Here is a 19,960-nt window from a genome sequence, read left to right on the forward strand (position 1 = left end):
GAAACTCCTTCAAATCCAGACTCACAACCCTCTTCTTTAGAAGAGCCTTTACTTCACTGGTTCTGTTCTTTTCCCCTCTGCTCCTACTGTATTCAGCACCCCCATCTACTGTCTCCTCTATCTGTGTATTCTCACCCTGCTTATTTTGTGTATTTTTTTTTTATTGTTGTTGCTGTCATTCTGTAAAGCGCTTTGAGAAGCCACCTTTAAAGGCGCTATATAAAATAAAGGTAATTAATTAATTATTATTATTATTATTATTATTATTATTATTATTAAATCAAACTTCACAGATTAGCCATCCCCGGGCTCTGGCCTGAATGCCGGGAGAGCCCCTGTTGTAGTGGCAGCACGGAGCAGCTCTCCTGCGATCGCGTCTCTACATTAACGACTTCAGCTGGCGCGGCTCACAGCTCGCTCTGCCGTGTCTCCAGACATCAGCGCGTAATATTCAGCAAATTACACACTGCCAGCCCGGCTCTCCGGCTTGTGACAAAAAAATAGGTTCAGTCATTAATAATCCTGCTGCAAGTGATTACCGCTTTGGGAAGCTAATTACTCTGCACAGGAAATTCCACTTCCATGGGTTTAAAGGGTATCACAGTGCTAATGGCAGAGCCTTCTGACTGACCACATTTGAGCGCAAGGCGACTGGCGCTGGTGGGACCTGTCTAGCGCGGGCTGCGACAGACCAGGGCTGCGCTGCCGTATGGGAAGGGCAGCCTTGAAGAACCGCTCTGAAGCAAGGCGATCAAGCGGGTTCATATCTGCCGGTCCTTCTGCAAACAAGTTCCAAAGTTGCCTCTGTTAACAACCCTAAATCTCTCAGGAGCGAAGAGGATTAGTAAAGTAGCTGGATGGCTCCAGAGAGGGATATACTGTATAGCTGGACAGCAAAATCTGCTCTCTAAAACTGTTTCTTATTTGGGGATCACTAATGCAGGGAACGAAATGCAGAACATTGTCCGAATATTCATTGACTAACTTAGTCCAACACATATGAATATACATATAGATATACAGTACATTAATCTGATGCAGAGACAGTGTATTACATTCTTATTACTTTTGGGGGTGTAATGATCCATATCACTACCTGATACAAAACCTTTTTAACAAACACAATCATCTCAAGACGAAATGTAACATGTTTTAAAGATATGCAGAGATTAAGTAATAGGTACAGCAAGGTGGTCTACGTGGGGGGAATCCCAGGTTGATGGTTCTTGAAAACAGATCAGCAAACTCTAAAAGACTGGCAGATATACTTGACCCTTCCAAAAAACTTTTTTCACTCCCCTAGCTTTCATTCCCTCAGTTCCCAATTCGTAATGTAATGTTCTGTTAGTTTTTAAACACAATTTAAACAACCAAATTGACACCATTGGTAATGTATAATACGTTTAAAGTAAACCTAGGGGAAAAAAGGTTCAACTTTCACAAAAAAGCTAATGCTGGATATTTTTTAATTATTTAATATTACCATTTGATCTTGAGTGTGTGAGTGAGTCTGTTAGCCGGGTCGGGAGGCGCAGCCGATACTCAATCAATAATAGACAACGACTTTAAATAAAACACTTTGGGTTAGATGGGCAGGGACAACACTGAGGCCTACGCCTCCTGAGGCTTGCCTGTCACTCGGCCTGGCTGGACCCTGGCGTGCGGACAGGGGGAGAACAGCCTTACCTTCCTTCACCATTCCCACACTCAGACACTTCTGAAAACGGCAGTACTGGCACCGGTTGCGTCTCCTCTTGTCCACTGGGCAGTTTTTGCTGGCTAAACAGACGTATTTGGCATTTTTCTGCACCGTCCTCTAAAGATGGAAAGGGAGGGTGAACAAAAAAAGAAAAGTGAGGATGAGGGGGGGTACAAGCGCGTATCTCTCCATTCCCCTTCCTCTGCAAGGAATTAAACAAGAAGCTGGCAGGTCAGATTTTAATTACAATGTGAAAGGCTACAGTGCCATTGGTATAATTAGATAAAATTAATTTCCTAACATGCTAGCCCGCAGGAAAAACAATTTTATTAGCGCTAGCCGCTGACAATGAGAATCAGCTCGGCGCGTGCTGAAGCTGGTCTCAGGAGACAGGCCGGGCTGCGTGATAAAATTATTTCTGAAACTACGGGGTCATCACATGATACCTCTGGGGTTTCCATATCTCGCCTTTTAATATCCCTTTGGGGATCATTTTCTACTCAGCTGCCTCCCGTGATTATTACTGACCTTATTAAAATAAAATAAAAATGATCTGGGTGCACTTCCGGTGCCACTGCTGTTCGAAGGAGAAAAATATGACAACATATAATTGAGTTCTCAACTCTGAGCAGGCAACACGACATAAGGGGTTACAGAGCTAGGGAGAATGGTGCTCCACACACTTGTGTAATTCAGGAGAGAGGGCCATTATACTCCTCACGCTCATTAATTCAATAGCTGCGTTATCACTCCAAGAATCAAGTTACACTGAAATAATAACAAGGCTTTGCATTTATACAGTGTTTTTCATCCGGAAAGATCTCCAAGACCTCACTTTCTAGGGAGGAGGTTACTTGCCTCTCCCTGCCACTGAAGGGCAAAACTTTCGGTTTTTTGCAAGAGGAGAGAAATTCATTTCACTCGGTCTGTCGAACCATCGGGGCGGTTGGGCTAGGCCGGACCGAGGCTTCTTTTGCCGTTCAATCCAGCAAGAAAAGGCATTTTTGGGGAAAATGCGGACAAAAAAAAAATTCCAATCTCGTGCCCCAAGTGTTAAGCGAAAAACAAACCAGGCAGTATATTTGTCACAGGAGAAAGTCATATGATGAAATGAATACAAGTAAAGTTCCAGATGTCTCCGAAAGGTGAAAAGAATTTTGGAATGGGAGGGATAAGGCTAGTCAGAGGAGTTGCTTTTGTGATGCTTTACAAATCTGGAAAAGCTTCCCTCATGGAATTGTATGAACTATAAAATGCACGGCTGAAAGGATACATTTGGTTGTTTTTTTTTCTTATTTCTTACACGTCGGAATAAAAAGGCTCTGGTGTGAGGCTGTGCAATTCGGCAGTGAAAAGTAAGACTGTCTGCAACTGTACTGTAATGCCATTAATCTTTATTTATTTCATTCGAGGAACGAGGACCTCACCATTTACAGCAGGGGGCCTGACCATGACCAATAACTAGCCACAGGGTTATCGAGCACAAAGGCAGCTCTTCACAATGAGCGAGTGAAGTCTCTGTTCATTAGGAGAAAGCTACGGCAACATTTTCTCTTCAAGGGTGTTTATGAAGCCTGAATGTCTTACCCGCCTCAGAAACAGGGCTTAACACTTTCAAATGCCTCTCGTAAACAATTCTTTAACTCATAGAGCTTATATAAAAATACGAGTGTTCTGAACAAACCCATTTCTTCTTAGGATTTGAGAAGTTTGAAAATAAATTGAAATACCATTTCATCCCATAAATTGAATTAAATTAAATTTAACTTAATTCTTAAATTTGCAAATTGACAGGACATTAACGACATCTTGAAAAATACAGCTCACTGATTTCACGATGATCTAATGTCAATCTATATTTTTGAAAATGTTAATTTATTTCAGTGTTTTTTACATCCACTGTGTGCTTCCCCCTGGCTTTTATTGTACATTACAGCACATATTAGAAATAATCCCATGTTTTTGAAAGAGTCAGTGAAAGGCTATGAGTGGCCAAGTCAAAACTAGTAAGATCATTCAGCAATGATTTGGGATTTTCATGTCAAACTCCAAGTTGTCAAAGAGAAGATACTGCAGTAGGTTTCCATTTGACATCAATCCAGAATCTGCACATTCCAAAAGCTGAAATCCCAGAAGGTTTGGTGTGAGTGAAATCTCACATGAAAACTCTTAATTGCACACAAGGTTATTGTAGTGTATAACACCTGCTGAAACACCAAATTATAATAATAACTATATTGACTAAATCTAATAAAAAAGAAAAGAATCACCAAAAAGAGACGCATAGGCTCATTTCATGTGGAAATTTAAACAGGAAAAAATTGTGTTATAACTGCAAGTTAACATTATAACTTTCGGACTGTTACTAATTCTTATGGAATAAAAATAGTTTGAGTGTGTAACTGCTTCAGCGTGTGTTGAAAAGGAACGAGAAAATATTAATTCCCAGCTGAAAAAAAGAAACACCACATTTCAGTTCACCAGAAGAAGCCTCTACAGCTGAAATGTTTTTTTCTTTTTCCGACTTTTCAGCGTGTAATCAACCTTTACTTGTAATACAAATTATCTCCAAGTATGACTCTTTTTCCAACAAAAACCCATATTGGATTATTGGATCATGCTGTGCATCTTTAATGACTGATTTCATCATTTAAAAATGCTACAAAGCATTAAGACTCCTCAAGATTTTACTTAGAAGTACTTATACAGTAAGTCCTTACAAGTAATAATAAAGGGGTATTAATAAAATAATATGTACTAATATATTTATGTCATCTTTAATAATCATTACAAAAAATAACATATTCTCCATTTATCTTTTGATCAACTTTAACATAAAGTCACTAAAAACATGTTTGCATGTTTAAAGATTTTGGCTTTGTATATTTTATTCAAGTATAATTTAAAATGTTTTTTATATGTTATTAATATGTAAAAAAAAATAGGAAACATCACGAAAAACAACTCAAAGATAAACATTTTGAACAAAGTAAAATTGCTGTTATTCATATATAATAAATATGACTACAACCTAACAATATTTAACATCTCAGGAGGCAAACTCATAAAATGCATGTCTTAACAGAATTGGCTTGCAAGTATTTTTTTGTTCAAACATGTTATAATATACTTCTTGTGTTCTAATCTCAAGAATAAAAAGTATTTCAAAATGAATCATGTTAAAAAAGTTGGATCTTTCAATTGTTACATTTTCATTTCAGTACCAGATATTTTTTCTTAGTATTAGGTACATGCAGCATGTAACGTGTAGTGCTTCATGCTTCTATAAGGAATGAAGACGTCAGAAGAAATCACAAATGTACAATATATTTTAAATGTATTTGTAAAATAACACAGCAGCAGTAGTAAGTGTGGAGCAGGACTCACACAGTAACTGGAAGGTTACTCTCATACATAGGGCACAGCTGTTGTCCCTTTGACCAAAGAACTTTACTCAAACCGAATTGTTCGCAAAAAACTGACGTCTTTCTTTGTTGGTCTCTATGCTTAAGCACAGGCCCGAGATGCCCTATATATATACAGTATAAATCTGTGTATTTGTTTGAGAATTCTGTTATTGCCTCAGTTGATCCCCTAGTACAAACCTCCTAGAACAAAAAAACCTTTTCTATAGAAAGATTTCTGGAATACGCGGAACATTTCCCTGGACGTGGAAGGGATTTGCATCAGGAGGTTCACACTAGAAAGATCCTAGTCTCTTCTTCGGCACTGCCGTTCCGTCATCTATCAAAATCAAATATCAGTTCTGTGTTTGGACAGGACTAAAAATGATCGATAAGTCAAAGAAGCCTCCGTTTATGATACCCTGCCTACCCGCGAGTATTTTAATTAGGGCAGTCGGCTTGCTGTACTTCGAGGAGGCTGAATTAATTATTGTTCATGCCCTGCACTCTGCTGAGCTGATTGTTTTAATGACGGGGGCTGGGATGGCGAGGGTCTCTCTGCCCTGCAGGCAGGCAGGCTGCTCGTTCACGAGCGTCTTCCCCGTCTCTGCTGCCGCGGCGCGCGGAGGAGACCCCGGCAGCCACAGGCCGTGAAGGGGCACGGATGCGGGCGGCCAGCAGGCAGCGTGTGCGATCGGTGCCGAACACAGGAGGGCGAGGAGAAACCGTGTGCTACAGGAACAGCTTGGCCCTCTGTTGGCACCGTTTTAAAAAAAAAAAAACACCAGGCATGTACTACGCCCCAACAGGCAGACCACCCCTCTCGGTGGTTTTGAGCCTCTGAGCCTCGGAACCCAGTTGCATTGGTTGAATGGCATTCGTGGGTGAATACCTGTACATCCACCGACCAATCGAAGTCTCCTGGGCAAATCTCTATCTTTACTTACGTGGGCTTGCCCAGAAAGAAACGCACAACCTTTTTTTTCTTCTGACTCCAATGACTGACTAATTGTTATGAAGACTGTCGGTTACAACTTAGCAACAGGAAGTGGGAAAGTTAAATCCTACACTGAAGCCTCATCGCTTTCCTAATTTCTTGAAAAAGCAAGGCATCTGAATTTGTGGGGAATATGTAGCAACAGATAAGAATACACACTGAAATAGTACAGAATGTATAGGTGGGTCCTTTATGTTAACTCGGTATTTTAGCAGGAGGAGTAATATGGGTGTAATACAAAATACGATATTATAATATTATTATGGAAGTAATAGGACTGAACATCCTACTGTATGTAATCTACCCATCCAATTTTCTAACTGCTTTATCCAATTCAGGGTCACGGGGGAGCAGGAGCCTATCCCAGCAAGCAATGGGCACAAGCCAGGATTCACCCTGAACGGCACGCCAGAAAAATTATATTAATGCTTCAGATAAATCTTTCTTTTTTAAAAAGAAATCCACGTCATTTATATATAGAGAGAGATTCTGCATGGAAAATGTAACTAGATTAAAATTTCTGACCACATTTTGAGGGTATTCAACCGTATCAAGTAGACACAGGTTTTTGCATTTATTGAATAATAACTAAATGATCAGTGAAGTTAGAGTTTTAAAAATGATCTCTAGTAGGTTCCGTTCACCTTCTTAAAAGCCCTTCACTTTAAAATTCTCTAGAACAGAAAAACTGCAGTTCTACTCACATAAATGTGACCTATGTGTTACACCCAGTTGTTCACGATTTCAACAAACCAACAGTGGCTTTTAAAATGCAAAATGCGCTAACCCCTGTAAAGCTATTTAGAACTGAACTTTTTAACACTGACTGCTTCCAATGTTCACTTTACAACAAATATTTCAGGAGCAGGTCCCAAACATTTAAACTTGAATTACCAACAAAGCTATGGGTTTTTTTTACTGACTGCAGATGACAAATCTTGACTGTGGCAATGCTGTAATGCCATACTGCTTCAGTTTGTGTCTTCACTATTACAGCAGCCTGCTCTGTGATGTGTGGCACATGTTTCTGTTCATGTTGGCAGCTCTGCCCTAGGAGTTTTTTTTTCTGTATACTTATAAAGAACTACAGCTTGTGTGTGTGTTTTGTATTCACACTGTAACCCAAATCTAATCCTGCCCTGTCGCACCGCAGGTGTCATTACCACGGTGACAGAGGGCTGTCCAGCTGCTGTTGCTGCTTCCCCATTGAGCCAGAGAGCTGTCAATCAGAGCAATTGCTCTATGACCCCTGTGGGGATTTCCCTGAGTCTGTCAGACACAGTGAAAAACTGCATTATATTCTAGCTGTGACAGGCACATTACAGCTTTTTTTAATTAGAGGGAATATGTTGGCAAGTACATGCTCGGAAAAGCACTTTGGCACAGTATTTATTTTTTTGTTTTGAGGGAGATCAAAAACGTCACTGCAAAACTAGCATTCACTGAGTGAAGGATATTGTATTTCGGTGACAGCACACTATCTGCAATGCTGCCTGAAAGCACACACTGACATACCATCCCACTCTAACTGATAAACCAAGACCATTGTATCAAAGCATGTTAAAACGTTCAGAAATATGCAGAAAGTGCAGTTTATTAAATACTTGCTAAGGCAAGCAAACTGGAGAATCACAGGGCACATTCATTTGAATCTCTTCCGGTGTTACAGAAATTTTGGTGGAACTGTTTTACTATGCACCCCCTGTTAAACCAAAAGGCACCTGGAGGAATGACTTTTGACCACTCCGTACGCTCAGCTTCTCCCTGTTCATATCAACAGAATGAGCCCACCTCTTGTCAGCCGGGTAGAGCTCTAGGGGAATGTTAAGCAAATCAAAAGTCAATTCTGAGCACCTAGACAGGTGAGGTCTGCAGCTCTCTCCAGTCAGATAGGTGAAGCCTCTGGTGTATGATCTGAACGAGCACCACGGCAATAAAACAACCCCTCTGTGACTAACGCGCTGGCCTTCATGGCCTCACATATGAACTGTAAATAAAGCAGAAGTCGGGTGGGGCACAAAGACACCCAGCCCCTCTCCTGCGAACTGTTTACTCTCATTGAGCCGCACCTATCGGTGCTGCAGTAAAAGGGCTGAATTATCCTTTCATCTGCGGAGGAGCTGATTATCAGCAGCGGGCTGGTGGTGGTGATGGCCTGGGGGCGGGTGCTGAGCCGCCCCCCCCCCAGAAGCGAGCAGAAGCAAGCCGGATAACCCACACAGAGCAGACTCATGACAGGGAACATGTGCTAATGGGTGAGGCTTAAATTAAAAGCCTAGCAGGGATCAGCCCCCAGACCCCCCCCCCTAACAGCCACCTCAGTGGCTATCAGAAGCTCGCTGCTCTGCCAGCTGAATGTCTCAGAGCCTCCTCCTAATTAAAAGTTCTCCGGCATTTTTTTTTTTCCAGGAAGGAAGTGGGTCAATTTTAATTGGCTCTCTGTCCACTGTTAGGGTTAATGTTAGGCTCATTAGGAGAGACGATTTGTTATCTTCCAATCCCTGCCATTTATTTTATCGGTTTCAATTTGCCTAATTGAGATATGAATTGAATTTGTTTATTGTTACTGATTTTATCTGATTTTCGAACTATATCTATATATAAAATTAAGGAAGTGCCCCCCCTCTTTTTTCTGAAATTCAATGCTGAAATTCATTTAGTCACTATAAGCTGTGTTTGTGAAGTCCTGGGCATTACCGCACAGCTTATGTCTATTTTTTCTGCAGAGCGCCCTCCGTTTCAAAGCTTAAAAGAAAGATTTATCTAAATATAATAATATGAAGATTTCCACGCACTTGCAGTATGCACAGTATTCAAATATGTGTTATTTTAAGCCGCGTTTCCAGTGAACAAAACATAAGAACAATTACAAATGAAAGGAGGTTATTCAGCCCATCTAGTGTGATGCCAGTAGAGTCTGTGGCTTAAAAGACATTTTCATGAACAATAGCTTTTGAACACAGTTCAAACAGTAAGAAGTATGGCTTTGATTAAAAGACGGAGTCGGTGACTTCAAACTTTATAGGCAACCCAAACGTAGCAGCTTAGGCAATGTAGCCTGCAGGACGTTTGATAGAGGCCTGCTATTGAAAGGTTTAGTGCCAGGATGTGCTTCTCTAACTCTTATTAAGAGAACAAAATATACAAAATATGTAACAGAAGCCGTTACAAAATGCATTTCCTGAGGTTAAAATTATGGGGGAAAAAAGTTTTTGCAAACTACAGGCTCTCTCTGATCAAGCGATTAGATCAAAGTTCATTGCACATCTTTCATTTCTAAACAGTAATTGTACACAGATATTGGGAAAAAAAAACAACTAATAAAAATTCTGATTACATTTTGCAAAGCGGCTGATTTTCCTCAATGTCTTGCACTCCTACTCGACTGCCCATCTAACCTACTTCCTGTTATTGATCAAATTACTACAGAGCACCCCAGCTCCACTTCCTCAGCTCTGTCTGGTTTAGGAAAGGATTCCTACACAAACCGTCCAGGGGGCAGGACTGAATCCTGTCATGAACAAAATACAAATTCTTTTGCCCGAACCAGAAATGCTTTAAATGTGTTACAAAACAAATACAGACAACACAAGGATTTAGAACTAAGCAGAGGAGCTCTGTAGGTATTTTGCTGCAGGCCCAAGTGATTCATTAGAGTAGTTCTTCAACATGTGGATCTGATACAGTTCCCTGGATCTACATACATACAAAAATGGTTCCTTGTGAGACAGAAACCATACAGTGAGTACACGTCAAAGATGGAACATGTGCTTAGTTTCTTTTTCATTCGTATAAGCCGCGGCATTAATTAGTAAACAATGACTTTTGCACAGTTAAATGATTCTGGGGTTAAACCACGCTTTTTTGTTTGCAATCTCTGCCATTGTTTGTAAAAACACTGACAGATGTTGAAGTGTTGACGACTGGTGTCGACAGCACAGCAAATTACAGTAATGGGCAACCATGCCCAGAGGCCCAGCGGGCCCTGATTTTATTAATTACTAAATAAAGACAAATTGTAAAACTAATTGAAAAAGACTAATTTATTTGGCAAGACCATGGGCATTATTCAATTATCCTCATCCTCCTTTTTTCCCCACATACAAAAGAGGTGTAAGGAAATTATACGTCCCCGCTACCAAATAAGAGAAATTAAAAAATGTGATGTGGATTTCTGGACGATTTTATTCTAATTCTATTCCTGCATTATATCAATGCTGATTTCAAAGTGAATTCACAAATGAAATTGGGACATTTTTTATTCTTTAAAATAAAAGAATGTCATTCAGATATGTTTAGATAACACTGTCTCAGCTTTTTAAAAGTCTTTTTTGTCTTCATTTTGTCTGTTTTGTTTTAGATCTTTTGCCAAACATATTCTTTAAAGAAAATGCCTGAGCCCCTATAGAATATGTCCAATCGCTCTAACATGGTCTCTTTATGCTGGTCAGTCTAGCAATGGAATTGTTGTTTCAGTTGAGCTCAACAGAGTTTTTTTAGCCACCCCAGACACACAGCAATGACATCTGAAGTTTTTTAAAAACTGCAGAAATATCTAAACTTTCAAAAATCCTTTGAAAGTTTAGAAATTTCCAGTGCATTTACTGCACTTCACATGACTAAAAATGATAGTTTCTGGTTTCTTTCAAAAAAAATCACAGACAAAATGTAATTCAAAATCACAGCTGTTCAAAGATCATTTTCAGATGAACATGTTTCTGAAAACTGCAATTCTGGGTGCACTGATTCTGTGGAAAGTACATGAGGGACACTATGTGGAGCACCATTTTAGTATTAGTTTTTGTTTGCACGAGTGTTGGTTTATGCAACGAAATTCCCCACAGACAAATAATGAGCCCATTTTCGACAACCCCGACAGTGCTGTCTACGTCATGAAGACAAGATGAAAATGTACTGGCTGAAACAACTAGTGTCCTGACACTATCCTTACCAGCCTGAATCTTTAGCAATTACAACACTGAGCTTTTTTTGTCAATTTACCCTCTAAGAATGTTACTGTGAAGATAAAAGCTTCCCGTGACACTCACAAATTTTTCTCTGATTGACAAATTCTTATTTTTGAAAAATATATACAGAATAAAGTAGTCAGATTTTGTGCTGCTGTACATAAACTGAAGTAACCATCAATACATTTGCATGGGGTTAAACTGTTTTAAGGGAAGAAATAGGCAGACAGACACATTGCTGAAGAGCAACAATCGAGCATCTCTCTTATGGGCATCTAAAAATTCAGCGTTCAGTGACGAAAGGCACAGTAATTCTACATGACTGCATCTCATGCTTGAGCACAACATCAAAACTGGTTTGTCCACGATGACATCAACATTATTCAGCAATCCTCATTTCTACGGCAGCAAACACAAACTACCTGTTGGTCAAAATAATTAACTCTGACAAGCATCTGTGCCCCGTGTAAGAAATCAGACCACTGAAAGAAATCAGACCAGCACAGAGAGGATATTTCACTTTTCTCACTCAGTAAGGATAAGACAAAATGGAACAACCTGTGCAATTACCGTGGCAACCACTTGTAGCAAAATCCCAGAGTTCCAATTCATGATGATCAGTGAGAGCACTTGATGCATTTCTGTGAGAGAGAGAGACTGTCTGGGCTCCTTCTGCGGTGTCTACTCAGGGTTCCAACTGGGCTCTTAGCTACTTAATTACTCCGCTATTACACTAGAAACGTTGCATCTTAATTGGATTACTGCCATGCCTAAAACATACTGCTGAATTGTTTAGACTTTCGATGGAAAGCACACATTTCTGAACTGTATGTCTTGTGAGAAAGCCCAAACTGCTTCATAATAAAGAGTAAACAAACACACAAATCCTCACTCATTTAACAGTGGCTTTGTCATGGGAACAGTACACACTGCAGAGCCTGGCGGCATGATCAACACACACCTGCGGCTGTACCACACATGCAGCCTGACTGTGGGAAACACGCACATATCTACTGCCTTTGAGTCCACATGTGAGATACAGCTCCTGTTCAGCCTGCCAACAGGAGCGACACTAGGGGAACTGCAGTCACAATTTTTGATCGGCTACAAATCTCAGTAACAGAATAAATTAATTGACGTGCTGGAACATTTTTACAAATTTCGACATAAATACAAAATCGGGAATTTGTGAAAGTCGTCATGTTCCCACGAATTGCAACGTGATGCCACCCTGCCTGCTCACTAGTCACCATATCGACTAATGGGATGTGACGTTTAAGTACGGGTTGGGCAGCAGACATTTCACCGCAGAAATGTATTTGTCGGCTCAGACCGTCTCAAAATCGAAAGCAATATTTCTATTGGATTCAAAGAGATGTCTTCACAAGCCTGTTTGTTTACAATGTCGTAGGGCCGCAACACATCACCGAAGGTTTCGTTGCCTTGTTCTGAATCGCAGAACATGGCACTGCGCGTACCTGGAAATTTCGCCCGTTTGGTGATGTAAACTGGAAGTTTTACACGTCACTGCATACGTGCTACTTTTATTGCGGTTTGAACTGCATTCTTCGATGCTGATTCTTACCCTGAAATACTAAAACAGTGTTGCAGTTCCCCTTTAAACTACCGCCCGGATACAGCACCACCAGAGCCTCGCGTTGGGACACCGTCCTGCTGATCTAGCCAAAGGGAACAGCGCGGGCAAGAGGAAGAGGAAAGCGACAAGCGCGGGCCGTCCCGCTTTTACGCCGACAACTAAAAAAACCCGCGCCGCAGCGCCGCAGGCCTGGCTCGGGCCCCTCGCGAGAGAAGCTGGTGAAAGCGGAGGGGGAGGCGGCACCTCCGTTACCTTGAAGAATCCTTTGCATCCCTCGCAGGTCCGGACGCCATAGTGCTGGCAGGCGGCGTTGTCTCCGCAGACGGCGCAGGTGCCCTCCCCCGAGGAGGGGACGGTGCGGCCCGGCGGGGAGGGCAAGCTGCCCTCCCCCAGCAGCGGGGGGCCCTGGCCCATGGCCAGGGGCGAGAAGTGCAGGCTGCTGGGCTTGCTCAGGTGGAGCGGGTACAGGTGGGCCTCCAGGCCCGGCTGCTGCGGATGCGCCGAGGCGGAGGAGGGGGCGGAGGACGAGGGCGACCTCTCGGGCCGCAGGGGCAGGCCCAGGCCCGGCTCGTAGCACATGCGGTCCCCGGCGCCGCCGCCGTGGGGCGGGGACTGCTTGAAGAAGAGGGGAAAGCGAGGGCTGGATTTCAGGGGGCCGGAATCCATCAGGCTGCTGGAGCCCATGCAGGTCTGGGGCACCGGGGGCAGGCTGTGGGGGTCGTCCCAGATGGAGGAGGCCCCCGGCTGGACCGGGAATCCTGGCGTGGTGGGGGTGGAGGGGGGCGACTGCTTGAAGTACATGGAGGTGCTGGGAATGGCGTCCTCGGACTGTGGAAGGGGCAAGGGCGGCGGGGGAGGGTAGGGAGCCTCCTCTTCTTTAATGACCGGTCTTTGGGTGGAGTGCATTTGGTACAGGCAGGAGGGCTTGAGCTCGTAGCTCGGGTAGTTGTCCATGAAGGTGCTGAAGCTCGGCAGGGAGGTGGTGGCGGCAGCAGCTGAGATTTCGGTGCCTCCCAGATCCATGCCCAGCTTGGTGTAGTCCGGGTTCATGACGTCAGAGCTGTAGTCCCCGGGGTAGGCATAGGTCTGTGTGGCATAGCTGGAGCCAGGTGGGGAGGGGCCATACTGGGCCTGCACACAGGGCATATCTGAAAGGCAACCCAGAAGAAGAGCACATTAACGCATCCTTAGAGTGCAGGAGTTGAATCGCTGTTGCTTTTGATCTCTTTACAGGAATGACACCTCAACCAAGACAGGCGTAAGTCCCCCTGGTTTCAGGAAAGATCATTTAAACAGCTGCCCAGTCCCTGACCACAATACATAATGACGCAGTATTTTTTTTTCTTGAATGAAAATACTGTGGCTGAGTTAGTATTAGTTGCAGTGAGGCTTTCCCTTTAAGAAAGGGGACACCCATAAGGTCAGAGATTTAGAGTGAAATTACAGTGGGGGTATTGTGGCCGAAGGAGTCAGATGAGCCATCCAGTTCAGCCCCAGTCCTCTGGGAAAAAGTTTCCCGGGGGGAGAAAGACAGAGAGCCTGCCCCTTCGAACCCAAGCCCCCGAAAACGGCAGCCTTGCACTCATCAGGCAAAAGCCTCAAGGTCTTTCGTGATTATGTGCAAACAGAAAAAGAAAAAAAAGCCCACACACTACTGCTGAGAGAGATAAAGCAGGAAACACAGAATGGCAAGCAAAATCAAATGCTAATATCCAAATCTCACAAAGGAGCACAATGACACCCGCTGCTAGGAAAACTTCCAAAAATGACTTTCGTCATGCAAAATATATACTGAATTAAACAAAAGAAACAACGTGACCAATTGGGCACCCAGGGTGCACTACTCTTCTGTTTTTTAAATACTGGGCAGCCTGCTGACACCCAGCACGGTTTTACTAATGAAAGAAAGCCAGTTCTGCACAAAACTCCATCTTGCACAGACTGCAGATAACGATATCCACCAGCGCATGCTAATGCCTTTGCTGTCAATATAAAGTTTCAGGGCACATGAAGCACAACAAACACCCCCCCACCCCCCCAGATAAAATCCAAACCTGGTTGAGACTTCCTTTAAAGCTCTGTTCCGCATTTGCAAAAGGCAAAATAGGTTTGGATGTGTCCTGCCAGAGCACTTGAAAACTATCGGCTTCCCCTGATTACTTGACACAGATGTTGCATCAAGCTGTCTGAATGTTGCTAGGCATCAGTTATGCACGGTCTGTATGATCGCAATCTACGTTACTTCTGCATTTCTCGGGAATGCCACCTCCAAGCGCTGTGTTACAGTACTGTACGTACCAGGATGCACAACAGAATGAGAAGACGGACACGACAGATCTTTGCTAAGCTTTTTTTTTTTTTGCCCTCATAACAAACCCAGTGCAGTCAGAGTGTATCACCTACAGAAGCAGATGGCTACGGTTTAATATGCATGGGCACGCTGGTGCAAAGCAAAAATAAAAACAAGTAAAAGTATGTACAAAAGACCAGTTTAAAGGCAGTTACATGGTCAAAAAACAAACAGATATATGAAGAAGCAAAGAAACTTACAGACAGTGAAGCATTAGGCTGTGCCAAGGGAGAGAGAAGCTCTCAGTTAAAAATAATGCGGGTGCACAGCTCTACTGTGCAACAGCAGAGAGGACAGACATTGAGGAGGGCGAACCCACAGAGCCTCATTAGTTATACTCAATCCTCCGGGGCTGACCAGACTCTTATTCTTACCACGAACAAATTAGCCATTTATCCCCATGAAGGCCTGCGACACACAAGGCACGCAAAAGCATAAAAAACTGGAATCCTCAGATGGGTTCAAGACCCGTTACGGCAGAAGCCAATGCTGCAAAACTTCATTTTCAAAAACGCCTTGTGTGTTGTTTTTTTCCTGTTCCCAATCCTATCGTTTCTGGGCTTGTTCCGAGAGGCACTAAAAACCCAAGAAACGCCACAGGTTCCAAAACTCGCCCGTGCCTCACCGTACATTTTAAATGAGGAAATTAGAAATGGCCAGAGGATCTTTCAGGAAATGGGTTTCCAACAAAAATGCTACCCTGCGGACGATGACAAATTCACCATGAGAAAGCATTAATGATGAATTGGGAAGAGAAAAAAAAATGTGTTTGTTGCACAAAAGTACAGGCAGTTTTGCATAAAGGTAAGACTGAAATTAGATGGCTCTGACAGTTCTGGTATTTGATGATGAAGACACTTTCACTTCTAAATGAAGAGGCCAAGTCTGGAATATTTTTAGAAGGAAGGCAACTAAAACAGGTGACCAACAAACCTTACACGGAAAACATTGAAGTGTTATTCCTGTAATATTTGCCTTGGAGCTCTATTTCTACAAATAAACTGGTTGTAATTTTAGTCTGTTTAACATTCAAGCTCATGACAAATTAGCAAACAAAACAGTTATTGGCATCTATTTTTCTAAGTGCAGTAAAGTAACAGAACATGTTTTACAATACAAATCTAAATATACTTTACAAATGCTTAGGAGATGTTACAGAAGAATTTAGGCTTTAGTCGTGTGTTTAAAGGTCTACATTCGGTGATTTTTAAGAAAATAATCATGTTTATTTCCCTGATACTTTTATCTGAGCATAAGGTTACTTTAAATTATATCTTAACAAAAAAGGTAGAAACACTGGACATTGGTCTCCCAATATCAAAACTTAAAAAATATAAAAAATGATCTGTTTTTTAGGGATACAAAACATACCCCTAGAAATGACATGACTTGGATGTTTTAAAATGAAAAACGTTAATTCTCCTTAAAGTAGAACTGTCATGGTAATTTCACTGTTGACCCTTCACATTTTTAGAAACGTGTTATCATATTAGGTACAACAAATAGATAAGCGAAAATCAAAAGAAAATATGTCTAGGAAAAGAAGGAACATATTTTACACTGATATTTAAAGGGAATATGCATATGAACTACTTTATGTGCAACTTTTCTTTACTGTGAGTTATAAACAAAATTCTATTCATAATTTAAAAATAAATATTAAATTACAATTTTTGGTGCAGAAATGTTTTTTTTAGATACTAACCTTTTATGATAGAACTATGGTGTAACGTCTAGACATAGTATTGTCTTGGACTACAATACGGGGTTGTCTTTAAGGTCACATCAAAAAGCATAATTTAAAAAGTTTGTGGGCAATAAGCCTTTCTCCATATCACGGGTGTTGCATAACACAATTATCTGCGATGTGGTGTTAGCTGTTTAGATTAAAGAGGGGAAAAACGTGGTCGTGTGATGTGTGTGTGTTTACTTCTCCTATTGTACTTATAATAGGAGGCAGAGACCGGCGTAATCACTCCTGCTTGCAGGCTTACAGAAGTCATGATGTTTGCTCTCTAGAAGGGAACTGTCAACAAAGAAAAGGTCCCATTGACGTTTTTTTCTTCAACAGCTTTTTCCTCTGGTGTCTTCGTAATCACTAATATTCCGGTACGTAATGTTTGTTTAGTAAAATCAAGAGACTGTATCAATTATGAACGGCTCCTGCGCCGGCTGTCCTCAGGCGACTCTCGCGCTGCACAAGCCGGACTACGCGCGCACACACACCCACTGTGTACGCTCACAGGAAAGGAGAGAAGTTTCCAAGTGCGACAAACTTAGCAGCTACTTTCTCCCCAAGACATCCATTGTTAGGCTTTTAAAAAACCCGAATGACGCTCAGACTCCACATCATTTGTTCCCTAAATGTTGCGGTTTCGTCTGACGACAAACTCTCTTAAATTTCAAATGCTGTTTTTTTTGCTCTCTCTCTCTCACTTTCTCTGCGTTTGGTATTCCGCAAGACAATTAGAGATAATTTACCGATCTTTTTCAAAATATTTATTTCCCCTTAGACAGCAGAACGAATAATAATGAAAAATTGTATTTTCTAAAGCACCCTTAAATCCAGCCATCTCAAACCAATAGAAAATCGTTTAGGAAGAAATATTATATTCTTTTAATAAGGCGTTTCATTTTTATTTTGTTAGGTATTGCTTTGACAGGTTAGTAAACTGGTGTTCTCTGTTAGATTAAATACTGTAATACCAACAGTGTAATGATAATGTTGGTGTTGGTTGTGTAAATAGTAGTGTTGGGACATTTGAATGAATTTTTATATTAATGTTATATTATTATGTCAAAACAATTATGTACTTGGGAGAACTACACTGAACATAAAACACTACATTCTTTTGTGTAAACATATATCTTTGGAAAGTTTAATTGATATGAATACATTATTTCCTAATTTTAATTATTTAGCACAGTCTTTAATAATACAATCATACTTCCCTTAACATGTAAGAGTAAATATTTAACATTGTACCATTCAATACTCTGTCCTTTTAAATATTTAAATTAGATGTCTCTGCTTTACAGTTTCACCCCAGCACCAAGCTCTGAAATACTAACTTAAATATGAAGTCTATACTGATTTAGTAGGACGATAGTTGCTGTGTTAATGTATTATAAGAATTGCAATGTAAACAGGATATAAGTAGTGAAAATAAAGCAGTGGATGACAGCTGGAACCATATTTTCACTCTAAATGTAGCCCTCCTGTATCCTATAGTGTCTCAAAAACGTGACAGGTTTTTATCATCCATTACTGAAGTTTTTTTAAATACAAGCAAAATACCTGATACTCTATTCTACATTTCCAAACAGAAACTGAATTTATTTGGGGTGTTTTCACGTACAGAATATACACAATACTTTAAACTACTTTACATGAACCAAGCCCCTGAAGAACATTTTTAGACACTCATCATTCAAACAAAAAGTAAGGCTTCAGAGCTTCGAAATACCTTATGAGTCAAACTTTCTTATAGGAAACTCACGACACAGCACGGCCCCCTTCTTCAGCCCTCCCCCCACGATCACACTGGAAAGGGTGGGTAGGAGAAATTAAGAGTCGATGACTTCACTGCGTGGTTGGGCTGTGTGCGTCTACGCAACTGACCAGCACTTCCTTCCACACAGGAAACACTCGCTGAGGAACTTCATTCATAAGTTCAGTTTTCGCCAAAAGTGTCCTTTTTCTCCTCTCTTTTCTGAGCAAATTCAACTGTCTCGTTCAAGACCATGAAAAGAAAGGGGAGGTCTGTTTGTTTTCAAAAGGACGATTTTAAATCAAATTATTCAAAGTATGGATCAGTGTATTCTACCTTCAAAACTGTGCAGGAGCTGTGATGTAGGTGTCACTGCCTCCAGCTTGTTCTTTCCACTGGAGCACTGTGATGTCACCGACTGTGGACCGTCACAGCCCCAGCACAGGAAAAGATACGAGCAGCTAGAATTCCCCTATGGCTTTTCGTCGGATACTGCACTTGATAACTAAACAGCCTGAGCTTCACCAATTTTATCACATTACCACCGTCTCCAGGGGTTGTTTCTGACATTTAGGAGAAAAAAAAAACAACGAAAAGATCTCAGAATGATTTTCTACTGCCTTCAAAAAAAAATCTAAATCGAAAAAAAAAAACACTAGCTACAGTTTAAATTGGTATGTGATTTCTCCTACAACCATTATATATCTATTATATTTACAGTTGGCTGTGATTATCGCCAACATACAGATGAGCAATCTGAGAAGGATTCAGTTTACACTATTTTTAGTTCAAATATAGAACGCTGTATAACTAAACATTACATTTTTTTTGGAAGATTTGTATTCAGTTATTCAGCTTCCCATATTGCTGCACGGATATGTCACTGGAGAGCTGTGGCGGCAGAGCGTGTCAGCGGTCTTTTCTGTGCTTGTGCATCACGGTGACAGAGCTTGTACATGATATTTCAACACAAATGATGTCAAACTCACTGGCTTCCATCTTGCCAGTCATCCCTAGTGACCCCATTCAAGCTGCTTTCAAACCAGACATGAGAAACCAGGAAGTCCCAAATACCCCTATCTCTCACCCGTCCCTGAAGAGAGTTTACTTTCTGATCAGTTTCTATTTAAAAAAAAACTGGAACATAAGAAAATCCTCACAAAGATATTGTTTTAAATATTGGACCCTACAGAAATGCCACTGTGCTGATGCATATAAGTAATTACTACAAATACGGCATCTGGCTTCAGAGGAGAATTTGGTCAGGGCCAACAGCATATGAAACTCCTTCGTCTGGGGTAAGGGGAGGTATTCATGACCCACCCTGAATTTGTGATAGGCACCAAACTTAATTTTCTTTTGTTGAAGATTGAACAATGATCTAATTTAGGCATTGTGGCACCTTTCCTGACTAAAAAAGGTACTGTATGCTATGAGACATAAAATAAAGATGAA

At 41.4% G+C, this 19,960-nt stretch overlaps 1 protein-coding gene across 2 annotated transcripts in view; it reads right to left on the minus strand.

Annotated features, from left to right (window-relative positions):
* The window catches only part of nr4a3 (nuclear receptor subfamily 4, group A, member 3), a 38,595-nt gene that overhangs the window by 17,223 nt on the left and 1,412 nt on the right, over positions 1-19,960 (minus strand). For both annotated transcript variants that reach the window (XM_015357313.2, XM_006635708.3), the window contains 2 exons: positions 12,917-13,812; positions 1,687-1,816 (listed from right to left, as the gene is read on the minus strand). In XM_015357313.2, coding sequence (XP_015212799.2) covers positions 1,687-1,816; positions 12,917-13,812 — 1,026 coding nt within the window. The remainder of the gene's footprint in view (positions 1-1,686; positions 1,817-12,916; positions 13,813-19,960) is intronic.

This window comes from Lepisosteus oculatus, chromosome 10 (assembly GCF_040954835.1).
Source record: "Lepisosteus oculatus isolate fLepOcu1 chromosome 10, fLepOcu1.hap2, whole genome shotgun sequence".
Lineage (NCBI taxonomy): Eukaryota > Metazoa > Chordata > Actinopteri > Semionotiformes > Lepisosteidae > Lepisosteus > Lepisosteus oculatus.